General features: G+C 60.0%; 3 protein-coding genes across 12 annotated transcripts in view; 1 reads left to right on the plus strand and 2 right to left on the minus strand.

Moving 5' to 3' along the window:
- The window catches only part of EEF1D (eukaryotic translation elongation factor 1 delta), a 155,239-nt gene extending 143,431 nt beyond the window's left edge, over nucleotides 1-11,808 (minus strand). For 2 of the 9 annotated variants that reach the window (XM_057497701.1, XM_036921903.2), the window contains exons 1-3: nucleotides 4,310-5,385; nucleotides 2,408-2,531; nucleotides 1,925-1,999 (exon numbers count right to left, since the gene is read on the minus strand). In XM_057497701.1, coding sequence (XP_057353684.1) covers nucleotides 1,925-1,999; nucleotides 2,408-2,531; nucleotides 4,310-5,385 — 1,275 coding nt within the window. Of the gene's footprint in view, nucleotides 1-1,924; nucleotides 2,000-2,407; nucleotides 2,532-4,309; nucleotides 5,386-11,598 lie in introns of those variants that run through there. The other 7 variants (XM_036921972.2, XM_036921951.2, XM_036921961.2 and 4 more) reach the window with 7 other exon arrangements.
- Nucleotides 11,809-12,019: 211 nt separating this feature from the next.
- On the plus strand, nucleotides 12,020-16,836 carry TIGD5 (tigger transposable element derived 5). The gene has a single exon (XM_036921984.2). The coding sequence runs from the start codon at nucleotides 12,096-12,098 to the stop codon at nucleotides 14,022-14,024; it is 1,929 nt and encodes a 642-aa protein (XP_036777879.2). The 5' UTR covers nucleotides 12,020-12,095; the 3' UTR covers nucleotides 14,025-16,836.
- Nucleotides 16,837-17,445: 609 nt separating this feature from the next.
- PYCR3 (pyrroline-5-carboxylate reductase 3) lies at nucleotides 17,446-22,637 on the minus strand. 2 transcript variants are annotated; one of them, XM_036921883.2, is made up of 6 exons: nucleotides 22,430-22,637; nucleotides 20,775-20,839; nucleotides 20,012-20,191; nucleotides 19,507-19,659; nucleotides 19,098-19,190; nucleotides 17,446-18,898 (listed from the first exon to the last, which is right to left on the minus strand). In XM_036921883.2, exons 1-6 carry the CDS (start codon nucleotides 22,530-22,532, stop codon nucleotides 18,716-18,718), a joined length of 777 nt encoding a protein of 258 aa, XP_036777778.2. In that variant the 5' UTR covers nucleotides 22,533-22,637; the 3' UTR covers nucleotides 17,446-18,715. The 2 variants fall into 2 exon arrangements, with proteins under 2 accessions (XP_036777778.2, XP_036777767.2); XM_036921872.2 differs by having other exon boundaries at nucleotides 19,507-19,719; nucleotides 22,430-22,632.
- Between the last annotated feature and the right edge of the window lie 1,669 nt (nucleotides 22,638-24,306).

Raw genomic sequence — 24,306 nt, forward strand, 5'->3', positions numbered from 1 at the left:
CAGCACCAGTCCCTTCCATGAAGTCTGTGTCCTGGGGCTGCCCTAGACCCCTCCACCTCGACCACTGTGACCCAGGCAAGGAAGGAGGAAGTTAGGGAGCTCTGGGCCCTGAACTCGACTCAGTGAGGCAGGTCCAGTAACAGCCATTGACAGTGGCGGCCTCAGGGCAGTGCCCTACATCAGAGTTTAGAATCCAGAACCCTCTATGCCCACCTCCAACCCTGTGCCTGGCACCACATGTTTCCCAGGGACCACTGGGTTCCAAAGTCCAAGAATCTGATGAGCTAATCCCTGTTAGCAGCTGGATATTCCTGTGAAGCTCACACAGAAGCACTAAGCACCAGCATCTCAGGAGGTGAGCTTATCTGGAGAATGGACCTTTACGTGGTAATCCAGTTATGATAAAGTCAGAGTGGTCCAAATCCAATACCAGGTATCTCTGTAAGAGGAAATTTAGACCTGGACAGAGGGAAGATGATATAAACACACGAAAAGAAAATGGCCAAAGGAGAGAAGCCTCAGAAACAACCCTGCCCATACCTGATGATGGACTTCCAACCTCCAGACTGGGAGAAAATTAATTTGTTGTTAAAGCTCCTGGGCTGTGGCACTTTGTTATGGTAGTCTGAACAGACTTGTCCCCAAGCCCCAGCAGCACACCTACATGCTTTTGCCAGACCAGGCCCCAGGTGCCAACCTCAGCAGAGCCAGGATCCCGAGGACCAGAGGAGGAAGGGCCCCTGTTGCCCGAGAGCCCCTGGGGCAGGAGCCCAGATGCCTAGCCTGGATACAAAGACCCCATGCCACCTCAATCCTATGTCAAACTTGGTCAGGCAGGCAGAGGTGGCAGGTGGGTTTAGTGATGGTAGAGGGCAAGGTAGATTCAGGTTAAAGTGGGGGCCAAGCACAGAGCAAGGCCGGCCTGCTGGGAAGACAGCAGATGCACACATCTGGGGGATACCACCAGGGCTGCCCACCTCTGGCCCAGGAACTAGTACTCCCAAACCAGCTGTGGCAGGCAGCAGGCTTCCAGACGTGCCCACACACATCCCCAGAGCCTCTGAAAAAGGACCTCTCGTGGCAAAGGCCTTTGCAGATGTGATGAAGCTGAGGGTCTGGAGAGGGGAGATGACCTTGAATCCCCCAGGTGCCCACTGTTGCCCCAGGGTCCAGAGTGGCAGGACAGAGAAGGAAATGACACTGCTAGCCAGAAGCCACATGATGAGGCGTGTGTGCACCTCGCCGATGGGGCAGGCACGGGAATAGATCCTCTTCCAGTCTCCAGAACCAGCAGGTCTGTCCACAACATGTCTATCACCCTGCCTCCCAGAGGGAGAATGAGGTCCCGACTGCCCTGGCTAGGAAGGCAGAGCAGCAGGTCTGTTACCTATGGGCAACATCCTTCCCAAGCCAGGCCCAGGACAGAGCTGGACATGGCCCTGTTCTCCTCTCTTGATCTCACCTGAGACCAAGAGGCCAAGTTGGCTGCAGGGCCCCTCTCTGGGCTTCAAATTCAAGACAGTGCTCCTTCCATGGTTTGAAGTCAACATGCCCTGTAAACCCACCTCTCTGGGGAGGGTGAGGCCTGGCAGGAGGCACAGCAGATAGCAGCCTGTCACACACTTGCTTTGCTGAGCAGGGGTGTCACCCTGGAGGATGACAGCATCAGCCCAGGATAAGGGCAAAAGGGAGACCCTGGTGACTGCCAGCAAGCAGGTAGGAAGCATGGCAGGATGCAAGAGTCAGATGTCTCCAGTGGTGGCCTGGGTCCAGGCCATGTCCAAGCAGAATACTGTACTGCACACCTCCTCCTAACTTTGCTCCAAAGGGCCAAAATAATCAGCAGAACTGGGGAAAAGTCACAGGCCATCTGGCACAGGGACAGCAGCACGAGCCCTCGGGTACGCGGGCTGTGGGTACTCACTCCGGCCAGGGATTTCTGGATGTTTTCTCTGGCTCTTGCAATGTCACGGAGGATCACACTGGCGCCGTTCTCCTGCTGACAGTGCAGAAAGAAAGTCTTTTTTTTTCATTACAAAACTTTAATAATAATAAAAAGAAGCCCTCATGGAGAAAGCAAGCGTCCGCAGAATGAAAACTCAGCGGGACAGCAGCAAGCAGAAGGTGCCAGAGGCCTGCAGCTACGGCAATAGGGCCTGGGGTGTGCTGTCTGCAGGCCCAGCCTAGGCACCGGTGGGATTGGCAACTGTGTGCGTGCCGTCTCTGCCACCTTGGAGACAGACACAGCAAAGTGCGCTGTCCTGTGCTGGACAAGAGCGGATCCAGCCAGGGCCACCCCCCCAGAGCTGCCACCACCAGCCCCTGGTGCAGGGCCACTCGTGCCAACCATGTCCCCTGCCTCTTGGGACTGGCAGAGCCACCCCGTGGCCCCAAGTGCAGCCCCTACCTGGCACAAAGTGCCAGCCACAGGTCCGTTCATCTGTTCGTAGAATTTCCTTTCTGCATCATCATATTTGAATTTGTCAAACCAGATCTTCTCTTGCACTAGGAAGTTTGTGGCCATTTTCCTGCTGGGAGAAGGAGGAGTGCTCAGGTGGCCTGGCCGGGAGGGGAAGGTGCCTCCCTGCAGGCTCCAGGCTTGGTCTGCACAGTGCCCCTTCCACCAGCCCAGATGTGAAGGGTGCAGGAAGGCTGTCGCCATCCTTGAGCTACAAGGGCTCCAGCCCAGGGCAGAGCACCAGTGGTTCTCAGCAGGGAATGGCACCAGCCTGTAAAACCCTCAGTATCATCCCTTGCTCCCCACACAGGACTTCCTTCAGTGCTCACGCGACAGTCCCTAGGTGTGTCCCCGAGACCAGCAGCTCTCGAAACTGGCCAAGAACCTCTGTAAGGCCCCCCTCCAATCACACCCCCATGCAGAGCTGAGTTTGTGGCACTCAGATGACACACACTGGCAAATGGGCCATAGCAGGGACACCACAGTGGCCCCCAGGCAGGCCAACACCAGAGATGTGCAAAAATGTAAGATGAGGCCATCTTGCTTGTGGAACTTTCCGTCGCAGGTGAACTATTTCTCACAGTTATGCTTCTTTGCCCTCAACGTTATTAACATTAACTTGTAAAAGATCATTATTGGTTTTCAGTAGAGAAGTATTTGCTTTCAGCATTTGTTTGAACTGCTAATGTGGTTAAAGCTGAGAAACAATGAAAGCGCAGCGGGTCCTGAGACCAGTAAGTTCGAGAGCTGCTGCTCTACACCAGGGGCTGGCAAACTACGGCCTGCGAGCCAGCTATTTTTGCAAACCTGTCACAATGGCCCACCACAGGAAGAGGGGCTGCCCCAGACCTGCGGACATGATGCCTGCCCTGTACCCCACCCACTCCTCACCCAATGCAACAGAATCAGACCCAATCCTGTGCTGAGGGCCCCAGCCTCAAATGGACCTCACCAAGCGTCCCCGTGGTGACAAGAGCTTTTGGGCTCCATGACCGCCACCCTGTATGAGAAGCCATTGTGAGCAGCTTCAGGTCACTGCCCGCCCCAACAGAGACACCGCTGCCATAATGGGGTCCCAGCCCTGCTGCTCACACCAAGGCCCAGATCCTGTCAAACCAGCAAATCCAACCCCACCAAGGAGCTGAAGGGCCCCCACCAGAATCCAGGCCCAGGTAGGGAGCCAGGGAGCCAGGTCTGCAAGCTGCTTCAGGGCCCTGCGAGCTGCACCACAGCCCCTGCTGCTGTGCTTCGTCTTCTCTCAGGCCCACTGGCCCTGGCCTGACCCCAGCCCCTGACCTTCAGAGATCATGGCTGGTGTGGCAGTGTGTCCCCAGGCTGAAGGCAGGTCAGCCTCACCCCGCAGGATCCTTCAGACTTGGGTCCCTGACTGCCAGCACGCTGGTGCACTGAGACACCCACCTCACCTCAGGAGTGGACATGGACAAGGGACGGGGGTGGGAGGACAGGAAGGACAGGCAGGGGACCACTGTATCTTGCCCCATCGGGCTCAGGGGCCAGGAGCCTTCACCACACCCCTTGCCCTGACCTGTGACAGAGGGGACTCAGGGAGCTGCCCAGCCAAAAGGGAAACCTTGAGGAAGTCTGATTCAGCCCTGGGCTGACCCCTCCCTCCCACAACACCCTGGATCCTGGTGACCCCCAGGGGTGACCCTGGAGGCTGCATTATCCCAGGGACAGACAGCAACCCCTGCCAAATGACTCCTGCATCTGACTCAGCTGGGTTCAGGAGTCTCGGGAGAGCCCTGCGGGCAGGGGGAGGGGGAGAGGGCTTGCGGGGGCCCCAGCCTGGGGAAGCCCAGGCAGAACACCCACTCAGCATTTTTCTCCTACTTGGGTCTCAGGCTGGACATGGATGGGCCAGACCGGGCACCAGGCCGGTGAGCAAGGGATGCAGCCTCAAGGCGCCAGGCTATGCGCAGGGCCTCAGCAGCCTGGTGGCGGCACTCTGCTCCATCGTAGGTGGGCTTGCTGAGCCAAGGGGCCTCAGCATCCTTGTGCAGGAAGTACCAGTAGGGCCGGGCAGAGGAGGCCTCCCCATTGGCACGCCGAGGCCCAGCTCGCTTGCTTCCCATGGTGTTGCGGCCCCGCCGGTCTCTGCGGCCCCGCCTGGCACCCTCAGCCTGGCTGGCTCGCTCCTGCACGCGCACCTTCCCAGGGGGATGGCCGTCAAACAGGGCCTCATAGAAGCCCCTCTCAGCAGCATCGTACCGGGGTTTCTCCAGCCATACTTCCTGCACCAGCGCCTGTAGGCTGCTCAGCAGGGGCTGGCCACTGGCCGGTGGGCTGGGCTGGCAGACGAGGGCCAGGTTGGGGGCAGCCACCAGTTGGCCTGTGTCCGTAGACCTCTGCCTGCTGTGCCCCTCTGCAGCCAGCAGCAGGGCTTGGGACCACTCCACAAATGCCTGCTCGGCCTGGTCAAAGGAAGACTTGTTGACCCAGATGCCCCGGGTCATGTGGTGGCAGGCCACCTGGGTTCCATGGGTGCAGGGACCCCAGGGGGCTAGGGCAAGTGGCTGGGCTGCCCTGGCAGCCGTGTCTGCCAGCCTCTGGCGGTAGGAGCTCTCCGCCTGGTCGAAGAATGGCTTATCCAGCCAGACATGGTCGGCCGAGAGGCCCACAAGGGCCAGGTCCACCGGGCAGAGCCGGTTCTTCGGGGAGCACTTTCTCTTCTGCTCTGGCTTCTTCCCCTCGTTGTTCCTACTGCTGCTGTCAGAGCCTTCTGCCTCCTCAGTGTCCTCGGTGTCCTCCTGACCTGGCCCATTCATGGCTGGTGCCTCAGCCAGGAGCTGCTGGGTGGCAGCGGCTCGCGTGGCCTCCTGCTCGTAGAAGCGCCGCTCTGCCTCCCCATACTTCCGCTTGTCCTCCCAGACGGTCTCCAGGGCACAGGAGGCCTGCCCGCTCCTCATCTTCCGCGCAGCGTTAAAAAGCAAGCACAAGAAGGGAGTTGCAACACAGTGGGTCCCACGTGGATGATGCCCCCACCCCCCTCAGCCTGACTGGCGGTGCCTGGGAACATGTCCCGCTGGGGGTGCCGAGAGGTGACAAGCCAAGACCAGAGTCACATCCAGTTAAGTAGCAAACAAGTAACACACAGCTCCATGTGTACACGTGTTCTAACCATTCTTGGGCCAAAGAACCCTCTCCTCGCAGAGTCCCGAAGGAAGGCTGCCAGGTGAAACACAGGGAGCATTCAGTTACTTTGACTTTCATAAAACAAATGATTTTCAGGATAAGTATGTCCCATGAAAATCTGACAAATACTGAGAAGTTACTGGTCATTCATCTTAAGTTTGAAGGGCATGTCCCATGTTTTGGTAAGTCTGGCCACCTCCCAAGTCACTGCGCTTCTGTTTAACAGACATATGCTTGGCTGTCCAAGTCACCCACACCCACCACAGCCACCCCACCATCCAGAGCAGCACGCGACCCAAGGGTAGCTACCCAGGATCTTAGAGAAAGGACAGCTAGGAGCAGAGTGTGGGGTACCCCAGCCCTGTAAGGCCACACCAAGGGAAATACCAGGGAGGACGCTGGTACTCGCCTTGAAGGGAAGGAGCCCAGCGCCTCAGGCAGGGAGTCAGAACCAGCTCCCTGGCCAGCTCCAGCTGTCTGCTGACCAGGAGGCAGTCAGCCCATGCCTTTGGGAGCACCATCACCAGGATGGTGGGAGCAGGTGGGAAGCGCTTCACCCCAACTGCTCCTGCGGCCAGTGAACGAGCCCTGCCTTCTCACTGAAGGTGGTGTTCCTTCCAGCTTAGTCATCTGCTGCCCACTGAGCAACGGCCTTGCTCCATGCCAAGTCCCAATCCTGCTGCTGGCAAAGAGGCCCCCACTTTGCTAGCCAGCCCAGAACGCTAGGGCAGCCCCCAACTCAGTAAGAACTAAGGGGTTTGGGTCACTGCGGCCCACTAGGCCCAGAAATTCCTGGGGCCGGTCTGCTCTCAGGATGTACCTGGGGTTCCCTAGCTCACCTGGCTGTCCTCGTCTAGAGGGGGGGTGGCTGTGATCAGCATAGGGATTCTCAGCCACAGACCCAACTCTGGACATTGCTCCCCGCAAGAGAAGTGTTGGAGATACTCCTCCACTCAGAAGATAACTTGCCTGAGTTGAGAGGCTTTCCCTCAGGACAGACCCCAACAACCCCTGCTGCTATGGGGATGTTTGCTGGACCCTAAATGAAGCAGATCCTCCAGCGCAGGGGGCGCCACCGGCCAGGCTCTCACCCCCAGGAGACGAGGTCTCTAGAGAGAAGGCATTCTTTCAGCCTGGAAGGCAAACCCTGCCCTCCCCTTGCTGGGGGATCTGTCTCTGTCCTAATACCCTGAACAAAACATAAACCTGGTTCCGCCACCCTGTGGGAATGTCAGCTGCCTGAACTCCATACCACCTAGGAGTTTGGGCGACTCCTCCTTGCACTCTGAAGGGGCACGCTGGGGGTCTCTAACAGCAGAGGCCACAGGCCACAGGCCTCTTAAGAAGTCCCAGCGAGGAGCTGGGGCCGAGGAAGAGAAGCCCCAAGCTCAGAGAGGTCCTTGGGCTGCCCGCTTGAGTCTTCCTCCCAGGCTCGTGGCAGCCCTTTCCAAGGCCAGGCTGACAGCAGAGGCAGTGGTGGGAGATCAGCAGGCGCGTCCAGGACGCAGGGCACTGTGACATCACCCACTGTCCCTGGGAGGGCTGCAGCCTGTCTGCCCTCCGGCCTCTGGAACCAAGCCCCTGGCGGACCCTCATCAGAGCAGCTCGGTCTGGGTTGGTCCAGCCTCTTCAAGCTCACCTGCCAGGCTGGCCCCCCGAGTCCTGAAGCCCTGCTAGACCCTATGGGCCTCAATGCTATCCTTGGCTCCTGACATCAGACCAGACTCTGCTCAGGGCTTTGAGGGCCACAGCTCCATACCCTGCCTACAGGTGGGAAGCTGGCACTCCAATCCTGACCTGCTCAGGAGGTGCCTACCTCATCACAGAGGCAGGAGGGGCTCAGCCGGGGGCAGCAGCAAGACAGTCCCACCTGACGGGACCAGAACTCCTCAGGCAGCATAACAGTGGGACTGGGGGGCTCTAGCTCAGGTGAAGGGAACCCCGGGGGCAGAGGGTACTTACTTTCACTCTGATCTCCTAGGAGAGCATTAAAAGAAAGCAGCAGAGTTAGAAGCAGTCAGACCGAGTGGCCCGAGAAGGCTGGAGGGCCTTTTCAGGAGCTGCTTGGGGACGTGGCAAGGAGACAAGCGAGTTTGGTAGAGGAAACAGGAGGTGAGCACCAGACAGACCCACCAAAACCCCAGGAGGTGGTGGCGTCCACCTGCTCCAAGCAGCAGGGCTCCATTGTCCCGTGAAGCAGGCAGTTCCTGGGGTTCCCACTGGCGGCACCCAGTCTGCTCCTCACTCAAGCTGAAGCAACCAGGGTCGAGCTGAGCCAGCACCCCAAGCACCCCACTGTCCACCTGGAGCTGTGGAGGGGGTCCCTGCCCTGTCCAGGCTGCCGGATGGACACCAGGTGACAAGCACCAGTCTGGGAGCCTCAGCAGTCATGAAGCGTCAGTGCCCACACTGGGACAGGGCCTCCCTCAGCAGGCTCGCACAGAAAGGCTCGCAAGCATACCGTCTTTCCAGGTGCACAGGTGGGGGATACAGGCCGGAGACACTAGGTACCTGGCCCCAAACACACAGAGGCGGCAGCCAGGGAGCTGAGGAAGGCACGTGCAAACTCAGCCATGCCTGGCTGAAAGAACCCATCCGTTCTGCCCAGTCCCGGGGGCTCCCCCAGCTGCTCAAAGACCAGAGCCCTGGGGGGGGTCCATCTCTCTTCTCCAATGGGAGCCATGCCACCAAGGCCCCTACTGTCCCCATCCACCCTATAGGGCAGCAAACACTAGAGTGTCAGCATCAAGTCACTGATGGATGGGACACACAGGTGCTCTGCCACAGGGAAGACACAAGGACCAAGGGGAGGCAGCTGCCTGGAGGGAGAGCACACAGGAGGTACTGGGCAGGCTCCCGGACAGAGCAACACCCACCACCTGCTGCCGGTAGCAAAGCTCTGGGGGGCACGGGAGCAGCGGAGGGCTCTCCGCAGATCGGGCAGTGAGCTGCTCCTGCCAACAAAGCATCACCTGGTGAGGCTGGCCACAGGTGCTGAGGGCGCTGGAGTGACCTAGCGTGAGGTGAGCATGGGGGTGGAGGCCAGCATCCTCAGGGACACAGGAGGACCAAGTGGCAGGGTGCTCCTCTGCACTGCAGCTGGGCCTCCCGTTCAGCCACCCCCCACCCCCTCTGTATCTCAGACTCGAGAGCCCACCTGTTTCCTCCGTTCTCTCCTCTCTGAGCACTCCTGTTTCATGTGGACCTAACAGATTAAAGCCTGTCTCTTCTAATAGAAAAGCAAGTTTGAGTCTGGACTCTTCCCTTTGAGGACACAAACATGCATGCCTACAGCTGTCCAGGAAGGAGCTCACACTACTACAGGACAGTCAGACCCTCTTCTCCAGTGGCTTTTCCAGGAGGCAGTGGTAGCTAGCCAGTAACAGCACAGCACAGACAGGCAAGCTCACAAACAGCAGAGCAAGAACCCAGAAGGAAGTGGGGCCTCAGGGGTCCCCACCCTCCACTCCTGGAAGTGAACCAACCAGCTGCCAGCAACTGCAGACCTGCAGGGTGAGGAGCTGAGCTGCCTGTCATTAGGACCCAGACCTAGTCCATCAAGCACATGGAGAGCTCTCCCACAAAGGCAGGCACTGCCCCATCCAGCCACCCATCCAGAGTTGGGGTGGCCCCAGAGGAAACCCACTGCCCAGCTACCGGCATCTGTAGTGAAGGCAGCTGATGCGCAGAGGTGGTTCCAGTGAGCCAGGCCCCTCTGACTCTCCCAGGCCAGCGCCTGGCAGTCAGCACTGGTGGTAAGCAGATGACGGTCTCCAAAGCACATGCAGCCCTTTGTGGGCCACAGGGAGGGCATTTCTTGTGGTACAAGCACAGGGAACCTGGCAACAGACCCCCCAGGACGCTCCTTGCTACAAGGCCCCGAAGGAAGATGAGGGCACGGCCGGGCAGAGCTGTGCCCACCAAGATGCTGGGGGACCAGGTCTTTGTGAGCCTGGGTGAAGGGCAAGGCCTCGACTCCTCCCCGGGCTGTGCTCACATCACCCTGCTGCAGTCATACACATGGAGGAGCTCCCGGAGTGTACACCCAGGGGTCAAACATTTCTGCCCACCTTTCACAGGAAGGTGGGATGAGAGTGTGGGACAGGGTCTGCAGCCCCCTGGCCGGCAAAGCCCGGAAGAGTGCTGTGCAACTGAGTTTTCTGTATCTGCAGAGCCAAGCACTGGGAATGTGTCAGTCAATGAGAAAGGCCATGTAGCAGGGCCGCTACACTGGACAGCACCACTGCAGATGGATACTCGTGCACGGGGTTGACATCCACAGCCTTTCTTGGCAGGGAGGGAGGGTGGGTGAACTCCATGCCCTCCAAATTCCTACTCCGATGCTTTCCTACATTGATTTCTGGATACTCAACCCCCACTCAGACAAACGAAACTGTCCTGCTGGTAGGAAGGGGGCGGGCCTCTGCACCTCAAGACCCAGAGACCACACTGTGGCTGCTCAAGTCACCGCAGGGCAGGCCAGCCAGCTACAACAGCATTCATGCCTGAAACACCACAGTCACGTCAGTTCTATTTCTGCCTTAGTCCATGATGCCCTCGTCTCACCTGACCAGCCTGGCCTCTGTGCTCCACTTCCTCAGGATGACTCCACTCTGGCACACACTTCAACCCTTCCATGCACACAGGACACCTGTGTCTCCAGGCCTCACATGCAGCTGGCAGACAAGTGCTGGATCTAAACCTCTGAGGCAGTGAGTGGAGGAGCTGGGGATCCACATCTTGTTCCAATGCCTGTGTTTGAGTCAATGTTGCACTGCCATTCACTCCAAACATGTCATCTTAAGTTATGGGCACAGAGCCAGGGCCTAACAAATGCCCACACCAGCACTTCACGCCTGCAGCCCCTGGAAAACTGACACCACAGCACCATGTACTGGAGGTACACTTCTCGTCGATCTCTTAAAAATCACCTTCAAGAAACCTTCACTCACAAAAACACTGGTCAAGCATGCTTGCCAACCTGTGCTTAACCCTTCAGCCTCATCCAGGCCCCCAGAAGCAAAGCCACGGGGGCTGGCCCCACACCGGGATCCTCCAGGTGGCAGTCATCCCCTGCCTGTCCAGTGGCTGAGCGCTCACTCTGCTTGGGCTCCCGGGAACCCCACAGCACCCCCACTCCAAGGTGAGGAAATGGAGGCCAGCCTGGAGAGGGCCCTTCAGGCTGGGCACGGGGCCCAGAACATTACCCTGCAGAGGCGGTACAGGAGGGCTGAGGAATGACGGAACTGCATCTGAACCAGTCCACTTACCAGCTCACCACCCGCAAAGGTCGGGGTGCTAGACTGCTCCTGTGGGAGCCTCCTCAGGTAAGAGAAAGCGTCATTCTCTGCCACAAGCCAAGACCACTCAGTTACGTGCCAATTCAAGAGACACTCCGTCGACAGGAGGGGACCTCCCCATAGTTTAACCACGCAACAGTCCTCTTTCTCCAGGAGGCCCTTCATTCTGGAAACCCTGGCGCACAGCCTCCATCAGGCACCGCCCCGCACCCCGCACGAGCCTTTCCCTACTTGCTCGCACTTAGCCCACTCGCGAAGGCGTCATCTTTCCCTCTCCGGAGACTGGCTTCGACGTCGCCCCCTGCCCAAACCACCTTATCCAAGTTAAGACCGGGTCGCTCTCAGAGAACATGTGCGCTTTGGAGAAACTCTGGAATCGCGTATTATTTCCCGCGCTCATGAGGTTGGGTCAAGGCTCCACCCGCGTCAGGCCAGCGCATGCCCCGCAAGCCCGGAGCCAGCGTGCGGGGCTGCTTAAATGCGCACGAGACAACACAAGGGCTGCGGGCTCGGGCCACCGCGTCCAGCAGCCACGTGGCCCCGCGGGCCCGGCCCTCCGCGCCCGCCGCGAGAGCTGCGCTCAGCCCACCGCCCCTGGGCCGGCACGCCGGCGACGCTAGCTCCCCGGTCCCTGCCAGCGCCTCCGCGGCGCGTACGGCGCTTTCCGGCGCGGGGCGCGGTACTCACGCGCCAGCCAAGGACGGGGCAACAGAGGGCACACCCCGCGGAACAGGCAGCTGAGGAAAGGGACGGCCGCGCCGGCCGCGCACGGGAAATGAAGCCTCGGGCTCTACCACGCGCTTCGGGGCCGGCCTCGGGAGAGGCGGCTCGCGCGCACGCCCCGCCTCGCGGGCGGCGCCCTCCGCGCGACTCTCCCGCCCTGCAGAGACCGAGGCAGTGGGCGACCACCGCGGGGCTCGCTCTCTCCCAGGGCAGACGGAGCTTCCATCCGGGAAAAGGACCGCAGCGCTCCCGCCCCCAGCTCTCCGAGCAGTGGGCTCGTCCGCCGGGGCGGGGCTGGAGGCCGGACGCGCCTGGTGACGCGCGGCGCGGGGCGGGGCCGGCGCGCCTGCGCCGCCGAGCTGGCGAGACAAAGGGGTGGGCCGCGGCCGGCCCCGCCCCCCGCGCCCCGCCCCGCGCGGCCGGCCGGGCCGGCGTGTGGCCCCCGCGCCCCTGCTGCTGCCATGTACCCCGCGGGTCCCGCGGCAGGCTCGACTCCGCACCGCGGCCGGCGTCCCCCGGCCGGGCGCCCTGCACAGCCACCGCGGCCCCCTGCATCCGCCCAAGCCCCCGGCGCACGGCCGCCGCCCCCCGCGCCCGGGCCGCGGCCCCGCGTGGCCGTGAAGATGGCTTTCCGAAAGGCCTACTCCATCAAGGACAAGCTGCAGGCCATAGAGCGCGTCAAGGGTGGCGAGCGGCAAGCCAGCGTGTGCCGCGACTTCGGAGTGCCCGGCGGCACGCTGCGCGGCTGGCTCAAGGACGAGCCCAAACTGCGCTGGTTCCTGGAGCAGCTGGGCGGCGAGGTGGGCACACAGCGCAAGAAAATGCGGCTGGCCAACGAGGAGGAGATCGACCGCGCCGTCTACTCATGGTTCCTGGCGCTTCGCCAGCACGGTGTGCCGCTGTCGGGGCCGCTCATCCAGGCGCAGGCCGAGGCCTTCGCACGCCAGATCTACGGGCCCGAGTGCACGTTCAAGGCCAGCCACGGCTGGTTCTGGCGCTGGCAGAAGCGCCACGGCATCTCCAGTCAACGCATCTACGGCGAAGCCGAGCCAGCGGCCGCGGGCCCCGCGCCTGGTCCGCTGGTCAAGCAGGAGCCCGCGCTGCCTCCCGGCTCCGGCCCCCTCCCCGACCGGGCCCCGGGTCCCCCGCCGCCCACTGAGGGCGGCTATGGCGATGAGCAGATCTACAACGCCAACGTCACTGGCCTCTACTGGAAGCTGCTTCCGGAGCAGGCCGCGCCACCAGGCGCAGGGGACCCTAGCGCTGGGGACTGTGCCCGACGCTGGCGGGGCGACCGGGTGACTGTGCTGCTAGCTGCTAACCTGACCGGCAGCCACAAGCTGAAGCCGCTGGTCATCGGGCAGTTGCCAGACCCGCCCAGTCTGCGCCACCACAACCAGGACAAGTTTCCAGCCTCATACCGCTACAGCCCGGACGCCTGGCTCAGCCGCCCGTTGCTGCGGGGCTGGTTCTTCGAGGAATTCGTCCCCGGTGTCAGACGCTACCTGCGCCGCAGCTGCCTGCAGCAGAAGGCTGTGCTGCTGGTGGCCCACCCGCCCTGCCCGAGCCCAGCCACCAGGGTGCCTGCCCTGGAGGAGAGCGAGGAGACCCCCAGGCGGTGCCGGCCTGAGCCCCTCGGCCCTCCGGAGGAACTGCAGACCCCTGACGGGGCCGTGCGGGTGCTGTTCCTGTCCAAGGGCAGCAGCAGGGCGCACATCCCAGCCCCGTTGGAACAGGGAGTGGTGGCTGCCTTCAAGCAGCTATACAAGCGGGAGCTGCTGCGGCTTGCTGTGTCCTGTGCTGGAGGTTCCCCGCTGGACTTCATGCGCAGCTTCATGCTCAAGGACATGCTCTACCTGGCTGGCCTTTCCTGGGACCTGGTGCAGGCTGGCAGCATTGAGCGCTGCTGGCTGCTGGGCTTACGGGCAGCCTTTGAGCCCCGGCCAGCGGAGGAGTGTGCTGGGCAGCCGGCAGGCCAGGCGGAGGAGGCTGCGGAACACAGCAGGGTGCTTAGCGACCTCACACACCTGGCAGCCCTGGCCTACAAGCGCCTAGCACCTGAGGAGGTGGCCGAGTGGCTGCACCTGGACGATGACGGGGGGCTGCCCATTGGCTTCAGAGAGGAGGCAGGTCTGGGCAGGCCCCCTGCTCTGGCCCCTCCATCCCCAGCCAGCCTGTCCTCTGTCATGGGGGGCAGAGAGGAGGAGGCCGCTGTGCCCACCGCTGGGGAGGCTGTTCGGGGTCTGGAGACGGCTCTGCAGTGGCTGGAGAGCCAGGACCCCCGCGAGGTGGGGCCGCTGAAGCTGGTGCAGCTGCGCTCGCTGATCAGCATGGCCCGGAGGCTGGGGGGCATCGGGCCTTCTCCGGCAGTCCCTGACGATGGAGTGTGACCAAGCCAGCCCGAGTGGCCCCCTAGTGGCCTTTCTGTTGCTGCACTTAGAGGGAAGGGACACAGAGTCTTCCCATCTCCTCTCCTTTCCTCCCCTGTGGTGGCCCACCCCGTGGCTCAGGGTTGCAGGGATCCTGGCCCAGTCTGCTTGGAGGGGCTATGTTGGTGAAGGGTCATTCTGCACCATGACCCCTCAGTCTCCTGGGAGGAAAGCTGGAAGAGTCTCATGCTCCTCCCTGGGCAAGCACACACGTGCGGTCTGTGGTCTTAGCCAGTGTCCCCTCCCATGCTAGCCTATCAAGTACATGCCACTGCACTTCTCAGAGAGCAACTGGTTGTTCCGACCCTGGCCCCTGTGGGGCTGAAACCTCCAGCCCCATGCCTGCCTGCGCCTCCTGCCCTCCCCACAGCGGCCCATCCCTTGCACTGGACAAGGGCCCAGCCCTCCGGTCTGTCTGGAGCTCTGGTGCTTCCTGGTTCCTGGGCCACAGCTGTGCGATCACACCATTCTCTTTAAGTCCGATTTTACAGGTAGTTTTCAGGGGGGCCAGGTTGGTGTCTCCGTCCTCAGCCTGCGGCTGGTCTCAGAGGATGCCTCTGTGGGCTGGGAAGGGAGGTGGTGCCCAGTACCCCTGAGGACCTTCCGGATGCAGTGGGGAAGTAGATTTCTGTTCAGCTTGGGTTTTTAATTTTCCTTAAGAAATTTCCATTCTTAACAGCTCTCTTATTTAGGAGGGCTGGCGAGTGGCCAGACTTGGTCTTTGGTGACTTCACCAATGACCGGACAAGCTCCTGCATCCCTCCACCACCAGCCCACTTTGTCCAGCCTGGGGGCCTGGAGCCATCCCACCACCTGGGAGCAGGCCTGCAGCACTGACAGCTGTGCCAGGACGATCCCACTGTGCCTTAGTGCCCCCCCAAGGCTTCTTTGTCTCTCCTGGCACTGCCAAGGGTGTGGCTGAGGCGCCACTTCCCATGGCCCAGGAGTCAGGCTTCAGGGTGGGGGGCGCAGTTTGAAAGAGGGAGGAAACGGCCCCTGTGTTACTGTCCAGCTCTTACATGGTTCTGCTTCTTCATCCAGCCCTAGATTCAGAATCTTACTGGTGGTCTGAGACCAAGAGATGCCCGTTCCTCCCAGAGGCTTTCTTTGTAGAGCTGCTGCCCTTGTGAGGGGCTCAGGGCTGGGTTTGAGGCACTGCTGGCCTCTACCCTGGTCCTCTCCTGTGCCCTGTGCTCCTGGCGGTCTGAACTGCAGAGGCTGCACATGGGGGTGTGGGGCGGGAGGGAACGGCTGTGTGCCACAGGCAGGCAGCTGGAGGGAGTCCCCAGAGCAATCTCCGTGTAAGTCCAAGAACAGAAATTGTTTCTTGGAACCGCACCTAGGCAAAAGAAATCTCAACTCTGAAAGCTGCAGGAAGGTGTGGAACATGGGATCTAGAGGAAGCTAGGCTTCGCTTGCCAGGGACAGGGGTCAGTCTGAGATTCACTTCCGGCTGTATTTAGCCTGCGTCCTTAGAGGAGCCTCAGGAAGACTGAGGTTGGCTGTTGGTCTCGGGGGCTTCATGAAGTCTTGCATGTCACACCATCGGCCTCCAGCTGAAGGCAACCCAGAGCCTCAGAGCTGGGAGCTCCCGGTTGTGGCCAGCCCACTGGGCCTCTGCTCTGCCAGGCCTGCCTGCAGGGGTGTGTGGGGAGGCAGACCTCAGGGCCCAGCTGGGCATCAAGCGAGGGTGCATGTGGGGCTCAACATAGCCCAGGGTGGCCTCTGGTAGTGGCCCCCTCTTGCCAAGGTACCCATCTTGTCTTTCCATCTCTCTTCCCCCGTGGGCCTGGGCGGTGTCAGGAGCAGGGCCTCTTGCCTGCCTCTTTGGGCTCACAGTCACTCTCCTCCCTGGCTCAAGTCCATGAGAAATCACAGGGAGGGTGGCCCCGGCATCTGTCCCCAGGAGAATGGCTGGAGTGGACCCTGGGTGGCTTCACCCAGCAGCCTGTGCCTCAGTGCTGTTCTCCGCGGGGCCCGTGGGCATCTGAGGCACTTGGTTTGTCATATTAGTAGGAACAGGAGAGTGAAGTGGATGTCACTGGGGAGGGGTGTCAGTTGATGCTGCTGGAATTTCTACAATAGCCTTGTCTGCCTGCTGAGTGCCAGGAGCCATGCCAGAAACAGGGTTTCTTGTTCTTCAGAATCACACATTCCCTGCAAGGGTATGGGGACCCCTGCACCCTGAGAGGTGCTCAGGGACACAGTTGCCCACCTCTCCCTTTCCTGTTCACAGCCCTTTGACCAAATACTCTTGGCAGTGAAGGCCACTGCTCTTCCAGAAAGTGACCCTGGGTCTGGGTCATTGTTACAGCTCAGTGGTGGGCTTGGCAGTGGGCCAGGGAATGGGTGCATGGGGATAAGATGACTGAGCCCACAGGCTTCTGCTATATGAGGCCAGGCTGCAACAGAGAGGGCCTGTTTGAGCAGCACAGCCTTGCTTGAGGGGGCTGCCTGCTTGGCAAGTGACCCCCTAGATGTCATCAGCGTGGTGTGAGAGGAGGGGGTGCACCCTTGAGAACCCCCAGCCTGTTGGCCTGAGTGCAGGTCAGGATTGCTGTGGGGATCCTGGAGGGTGGGCAGTTTGGCTTCAGGCTAAGGGTGCCAGTGGGTGGGGCTGACTCCCCTGGCTCGTCCTTGAGAGGGCTCTGGGCTTTTGGGGTGCATGCCCTGTTGAGGGACCCTTTCACACCCAAACTTGGTGATGGTGGAAATTTACCTGGTCAGACAAGCCTGGTGTGCTTTATAATAAAGGTTCAGTGTGTCAACTTCATATGTATCTCTGTCGTAATGCCTTACCTGTTCTCTCTCTCAATCCAAATGCTTGGATCTAGAACATCTCATAATTTGGAAGTGGGGTGGGGAGGGTGTAAAATTGGAGCAACATTGACAAAAGAAGATGCCGTTGTTATATCCACCAGTTTCTTGAGAAAGTAATTATAGCCTGTGGTATAAGGGAGGCCATGGCCATCCAATGACTGGGCTGTGACCTTGCCCTCCCAAAGTTGCCCTTCATGGGCCAGGCCATCACCGTCTGGGCCAGGCTGCCCCTCCAGTGAGGTTGGGGGCTCACGGAGGCACCTCATTTGAACAGTGCAGTGGCCTGCCTGGGGTGGGGCTGGGCAGAGCTGTCTTTGCCCTTAAGCAGAGCCCGCCCCAGTCCCCAGGGATTCTGCTGAGGGTGAGGTCAGGGTGCAGAAGGTGGCCACCCTACCCTTGCTGCAGGTGCTCAGGTGACAATATACAACCAGGACAGAAAGCCTCTACCCCACCAGCTACCAGGTCTGTCTGACCCCATGACCTGGGCCTTGGCTGAGATGCACTTCCAGGCACTTGGTATTTGGTTTTATCAGCCTCCAATTAAATATAGGCCACTCCATGCTACAGGACAGTATTTTTATTCCCATTTCACAGATAAATCAGGTGTGGAACTGGACTCAGATTGACCCTTGTAACAAGCAGAAAAGCATAGCCAGTCTGCTATGGGTCAGCCAGGGCCCATAGCAGAAAAGCTAGCCAGGTTGGGGTGGGAGGCACGAACTTCAGGGCTGGGAGGGTTGGGGAGGATAGGGTGAGGGGCTGCGGGTGAGTGCAGACTGGGAGGCTGCGGATGGAGAGAGCAGGGCTGCTCAAGAGCAGCCCTGCCGTGTGCATGTGCTGAGCCGTCCAGGCAATGGCAGGTGAATTCGCTGAGTCTGCGAGCCCACCAGCAGCACAGCAGGGGCACCAGCCCCCTCCGCCCATGCACAGTCTCAGGAGGCCACCAGGTGGAAGTGAGGGGAGCTCTAGCACTCAGGCCTGTGTGGGGTGGGGAGGCCCCAGAGTGCCCAGAGCTGCAGGCAGCCTGCCCCCTTCCAAAGGCTTCAAGGCCTTGCTTCGGGCCCCACGTTCCTGGCTTTCCTGGCCTGGTGGTCTGTTCAGGGACATGACCAAGAACCAAGTCCTGCAGACAGAGGTCATGTGACACTCGAGGACTCCTGACCCAAAGCTGTCATCAGGGCAGCTAGGGGCTAGGGGAGGCGCCCATACTCAGCTAAAGCCAGGTCTCTGCTCCCCAGTGGCCAGGGCCCATCCTCCCAGACCTCGGGCAGCTCTTCCACCAGCCTGCTGACCGGAGCAGAGGCAGGCCTGCCCAGCACCCTGCTCGTGAGGGCTCCCGGGGGGGACCTGGATCAGCTCCTCCTCAGCCAGGGAGGCAGCACCCAGTCCCCCTCTCTTCCCAGTGGCTGTTAGAATCAGAGCCCAGCTCCCTGGGGTAGCCCCACCCTGAGGCTGGCCAACCCACAGACAGGACAGATGTGGTGGCATGACACCGCTGGCTTTGCTGAGAGGGTCTCTGCCTCTGCCCCCCGCAGCTGGCTGACCACACGGGGTACCTGACCAGCAGTGCCAGCACTTGGGGCTTCAGGTTCCAGACCACTCCTTACGGAGGGCCTCCACCACAGTGTCTTCTTCCCCACAGGGACGTGGGGGTAGTTCCCCCTGGGGAGGGGACCCCCTGCCTGCAAAGCCCTCCAGTCCTGTCCTGTCTGATTTCCTGGGAAGCTCTGGAGGCTCCTGCAGTTTGGAGAGGACTATAGTCCTTGGAAGGGGCCAGAGAGGGAGGGACTGGGGTGGGGGGCTGGGCTGTGGCCCTATGCAGTGCCTACCCCCTACTTCCTGCTGAGCTCTTTGGCCCGGCCGGTGGCGGCTTCCACCGCGCTCATGGTGGCTGCGCGCAGCCCGCCCTGCTCCAGGGCATGGAGCCCATAGATGGTAGTGCCCCCTGGTGTGCACACATCTGTCCGCAGCTGAGCTGGGTGCTGGCCCTTTTGCAGCAGCATCTTGGCTGTCCCCTGGGGAGAAGGGCATTGGGGGCTGGTCACTTGGAGGGGCAGGCAGTCCCGACTCCAGCTCAGCCCCACTGTGTAGCCTGCTTCATCATGCATTTCCTGACCTCGGCCCAGGTTCCATGGACCTGATGTCTCTCTCCCCACTGCTCCTGGATGCATACTAGCCTGTCCCATTTCACATGCTCCCCTGCATGACACTCACTAGCAGGGTCTGGGCAGCAATCCGGTGGGCCAGGCCACAGGGCATGCCCATCTTGACGGCACCTTCAGCCAGGGCCTCAGAGAAGGCACATACCTGTGGCATTGGGGGGCAGTGGGAGTCAAAACCAACACTCTCCTGGACATAGTTCCCAGTCTGGAGAAGGTCCAGAACCTTCAGGAACATGGTCCAGTGTGCCGGCCACCAGTGCAGGGCCCAGGGCCTAACTGGAGCACTCTTAGGCCTCAAAGGCCCAGGAAGACAATGACGTGGGGGAGAGCAGAGCTCACAGGCAGCCCAGGGACCAAGCCATTGAGTCTTAAGGGTAAAAGTCTTTGCGGGGACCTGGGAAGGCCCTGCTCTCTCAAGGGCTGGCCTTGGGTCAGGAAGCTGAAGGGAATAAGACACTCACAAATGCCACACCGCTGCCACTGATGCTGGTGTGGATGTCTACATAGGCTTCAGGTACCTCTTCGCACTGCCCGCAGGCCTCCAGCAGGGTCTGCAGGAGCTTGGCCTCACTGCTCCCGGCATGGCGGCCCCGAGCCACCACCATGGCCCCCTCCTGGACCACACAGGGTAGGTTGGGTGAGAGCCGCAGCACCTGTGTGGCTGGGGGCAGCAGCTGGCCAGAGAGAGACTGGAATCAGGGAGCCTGGGGGCTCAGCCCAGGCAGGCACATGCCTCAGCCAGTGGCAGGCTCCCTTGTTTCCCAGGTGTGGTGCCAGGAGGAACCCTAACCCTTTGGCCACGTCTGCCAGTTTCCTGCTACATGCCCCACCCATCCTAGCTTCCTGAAGGGTTAAGCCCAGGCTTGGGCCAGTCTGGGACAGCAAGCGGTGAGAAGCTGAATCTGGCCAGCAAGGGCTACTCTGGGTCAAAGCCTCAGCCCCCACCTCACCTCATGGGTCACTCACCTTCTCCAGGGTGCTCAGAGAGACCCCAGCAGCCACAGACACCAAGATGTGCTCAGTGGTGACCACAGGGGCCACCTCTACCAGGACAGCTGGCAGGATGTGGGGCTTGGTGGCAAAGAAGATAAGCGAGCATCTCTGCAGCACCTCCTGGTTGGAGTGGGTAGTCTGGCAGCCCAGAGCCTGCACCAGAACCCCAGGACCAGGACTGGGGGTAAGTGGGACGGGCCCAGATTATGGCCCTTCCTGCTGGAGGCTGCCCTGTATTCCCATGGGTCCCCTTGGGTCTCTCCCATTGCAAATGACTGTACCACCCCAACTCCCAAGGCTCAAGACGTACCCAGACCACCAGTTTTTGTTCAGGACCCAACTGTGCCTCACAGACCCGCCCTGATATCAGTACCTCCACCAGCCCTCCCACCCCAGTGAGTGCCCACAACCATCCCAACACACACACATGTACATGTGCCCACTTGCATGCACTTTCATGCAAACATGTACATGTGCACACATGCATACTTGTGTGTGCATGCTCATGCTCACACACACTCACATGCACCCCTTTACTTTGTCCTGGCTCTCCACAACCTTGGTTTTCCTTCCAGACTTTGACCTCCCCTTTCTTCATCCCAGCTGGTCTCAAAACTTTAGCTAAATAAGCAGTACTTCCCTGACCTCACGAAGTGTTTCAGAGGGACAGGAGCCAAGAGCTACCCCAGGCTCCTGGGGGGAAGTCTCAACTCAGAAGACCTGGACTCCGACTCACCTGGAAGTGGCAGAGGTTCCTGTCAGTTGGCGCACTGGCCAGCACGTGCTGAGCTTCCACTTTTCCTGGAAAGAAAGGCAAACGCAGGGGTGTAGCAGTGAAGAAGCGAGGTGGGAGGAGGCAGCCTGGCCTTTCCATTACTGAAGGGTCTCTCAGGCTCAGCCACACCTGGGCTATCCTGGCCCTTGACTGTCTCTGTAAGAACTCAAGTGCTCAGCAGGGGTGCATGGGTAGCCAGGAACAATCAGATCCATTTGATTTTGCTTGGCAGTCACCACCACCTGCCTGCTGCTGCTGCTGCTGAGTCAGAGGCCCTGCCAGACACTGACTGGGGGCTTGTCTCATCTCCTGAGGACACAAATCCCAGGAGCCTCTGCCTCCAAGGACAGGAAGCCTGGGCAGGGGCATGATGGGCAGGGAGGCCCCGTGGGGGCCAAGCTTCCCTTGGAGGGGTGTACTTCTGTGCTGGGACATCCAAGTGGAGGCTAAGTGCCCACGTGGTAGACATCACCTGTGTTTGGGGGCTGCAGGGCTGGGGAGATCGGATTTCTGTAAGGTCTGACAAGAAGGCCAAAGAGCACCCCACAACCTGAACACAGAGGCGATCAATCATGGTAGTATGGCCACTTGTGTGCACCTACGTATCACCAGCACTATACTCCACACTAAATCTGACAGCCCTGGGAGGCAGGCAATACTCCCAGGTTTTCCAGTAAAACACATGAGACTTGCAGTAAATTATTTTCTGATGATTTTGACCCTGTGCAGCTTGACGTGTGGCTGAGAGCCAACCCATAATCTACACATGCAGGCTCCTAAACACTGTGGAGTAGGATTACGACAGTATTATCATTCCAAACTGTAAACCAGTGTTTCTATCCACTGGAAATGACTTTGTGCCCTCTGGAGAAATTTTTGGCTGTCACAACTTGGGGTGCTACTGACATCTAGTGGGAAGAGGCCAGGGAAGTGGCTAAACACCCCGATAATGTGAGGGATGTCCATATGTCTACAGTTCCGAGGTGGAGAAATCCTGCAAAGGGCCACCAGGAGTGGAGCTGGCATACAAACAGAAAAACGGTCAGAGGCTCTGAGGGGTCAGGTAATGGGACCAAGGCAGCAGGCCAGGACGGTGACAGGAGGCTCTGCTCTAGCGCTGTCCAAGGGAAATTAGATCTAGCCATATATGTAAGTTTACATTTTCTAGCAGTCACATTAAAGTAAGCAAAACAGGTGAAGTTAATTGTCATACATTTTATTTAACACAACATAGCCAATCTTCCAAATCTTGCCTATCTATCTTTTATTCTATAGACTCACAGCGTATCTCAGTTCGGAGCAGCCATGTGTCCAGTGCTCTAAGGCCACAGCTGGCTCACGGCCACGCGGGACAGCCGGCTCTAAGCTTCCCCAGCAGACGCCAGTCCTGTGCTCTCAGGGAAGCAGAGTCCCGCCAGGCCCTGCTCCACCCAGGGGACCCCACTGCAGGGAACCCTTGCTTCCCTCGCTCCTCGCCCAGGGACTCTCGAGATTCATTCCTCGGGGCAGGTGAACTCCGGCAGGTAAGTTAGTTCCTCCCACAGCAGGCCGATCGGAGACGCCCACTAGCCCCCGAACCCGGGGACCCCACGTGGCCCACGCGCGCCGCGTCCCACCTGCTCGAATGAGGCCCTGCGCGATGGCTTCCGCCATGCGGCCGGCGCCCACGAAGCCCACGCGCAGCGGGCCAGGCCCGCTTGTTGCCGCCGCCGCCGCCATTCTCGCCACTGACGGGCCCGGGCCTGCCCCGCCCCGCCCAGGGGCAACGCTGCTCGGACCTTGTCCTCGCCGATTGGCTGTTTGGACAGCACGCTCCGTCCCTTCCCGTCCTGCTCTGCGCTGTACTGCTAGTTAAGCGCGGGCGGGAGGGGCAGGGGGCGGGGCGGCGGGTCCCTCTCCTTCGCTCTTCATTGGTCCCAGAGATCCCCCCGGTGGGCGGGGTCTGGGTCGCGGCGGTGCCGGGAGGGGCTGAGCAGGGCGGCCGCGGCCCGGGCCCTTGCTGAGGACTGATGCGGGTCTCTGGGCACCTGTATATGCAACAGATCCTGATTTCCAAAGAGCAGCTTGAGAGGCTCCAGTCAAGGATGAGGGGTCGGAAAGGGTAGGGACTCCTCTGCCCCTGACCCGGAGGTCGGTGCCCTGCCGCGCGCCTGGTGGATGTCCCTCGCGGGGATGCTGCAGAGCCCTGGAGACCATGATTGGTGGCCTCTGGGCAGCTGAGCTTCCAGGTAGACCCGGCAGGCCGGGTTCGGACTCTGGCCACTCAGGAATACAGGTCAGGTGGTGGTGTGTGGGCCCTCCAGTCTCAGGCTGGTTTCTCTGGGTGGGAGAGGCATTCTCAGAGCGCCCTGTTTCTTTGTTGTTTTAAGGATTCTTAAAAACCGAAATATAGTTTTATATACAATATTATATTGGTTTCACCCTCGTTCTCCGCTTGGAGCCTGGAGTAGATTCAGGTGGGAAGGACAGGGCTGCCTGGTCAGGGTTGGTGGTCAGCCCCTCCTCAAGGGGCAGTGCGCTCAGGTGACGGCATATTAGCAACGCCAGTGAAATGTGTGAGCAGGGTCTGTCCGTTTTCTGTATTAAAGTAGTTCCTCCTGCCATCCCGGATTCTGGTTTCCGTGGCCCCCCAGGGAGCTGTGGGGAGGAGGAGGGATCTTCCCCACGTCTGGGCCCGAGAACTGTCCGTTCTTGTTGGTCCTAGGGTGATGGAGTGTTTGGCCTCAGCCAGGGGCATCTTGAAGGCTGACAGAGTTTGGGGGGTGGGGGGGAAGCCCGTCTGGGCATGGGGTATGCTTGTGATTTTTAATGGACATGATAAAAATAAGGCTTGAAGATCTGAGACCCTGGTTTTTCTTTTTAAGATTGCATTTTAAAGATACTTTGTTATATTCTTCCAAAGTCTACTTTGACATGTTCTAAACTCAACAATAAATTCTCATTCATCTAACTTGACATGTTCTAAACTCAACAATAAATTCTCATTCATCTAACACTGTCCCTGCTCTGGGCTGGGGATGAAAGCCACACCTGACAGCCCAACTCCCACCTGGATGGGGAGAGAGCCCCTCTGGTAAACGCACACACACACAGAGGATGGCCAGGGCAGGGCTCAGGACACTTCCACTACCTGTGTCTCGCCAGCTGTGTCCAGGTCTCTGTTCCGTGCTGGGCCTCCTTACCATTCTCACCTGGTTGATCCAACTCAAGTGCCACCTTCTTCCTGACCCCAACACAGGCAGAGCCTTCATTCACAAAGAGCTGGTGCTCTGGGGATACACCATGAAGGGCCAACCAGGGTCCTGGAGCTCCAAGAGCCAGGGGTGGGGGCTGGGGCTGGAGGGGTGCTCCTAGGTGTTTCCATATGAGCAAACAGGCAATCCTGCACAGCAGGGTGGGCCTCAAAAAGGAAAGACCACCTCAACTGAGGCCTAAAATGTGGGGAGGCACTGACATGAGAGGGGCCAGGCCCAGCCCCTGGAGAGCCCCAGAG

This window comes from Manis pentadactyla, chromosome 3 (genome assembly GCF_030020395.1).
Source record: "Manis pentadactyla isolate mManPen7 chromosome 3, mManPen7.hap1, whole genome shotgun sequence".
Taxonomy (NCBI): Eukaryota; Metazoa; Chordata; class Mammalia; order Pholidota; family Manidae; genus Manis; species Manis pentadactyla.

Bases quoted from the DNA above. Each gene is read 5' to 3' on its own strand.
- TIGD5 (XM_036921984.2), top strand. From the start codon at position 12,096: ATGTACCCCGCGGGTCCCGCGGCAGGCTCGACTCCGCACCGCGGCCGG.
- PYCR3 (XM_036921872.2), bottom strand. From the start codon at position 22,532: ATGGCGGCGGCGGCGGCAACAAGCGGGCCTGGCCCGCTGCGCGTGGGC. The intron at 20,192-20,774 runs GTGAGTCGGAGT...GTTCTGGTGCAG, and splicing joins GGAACCTCTGCCACTTCCAG to GCTCTGGGCTGCCAGACTAC. The intron at 19,191-19,506 runs GTGAGTGTCTTA...CCAATGCCACAG, and splicing joins GTGGCAGCGGTGTGGCATTT to GTATGTGCCTTCTCTGAGGC.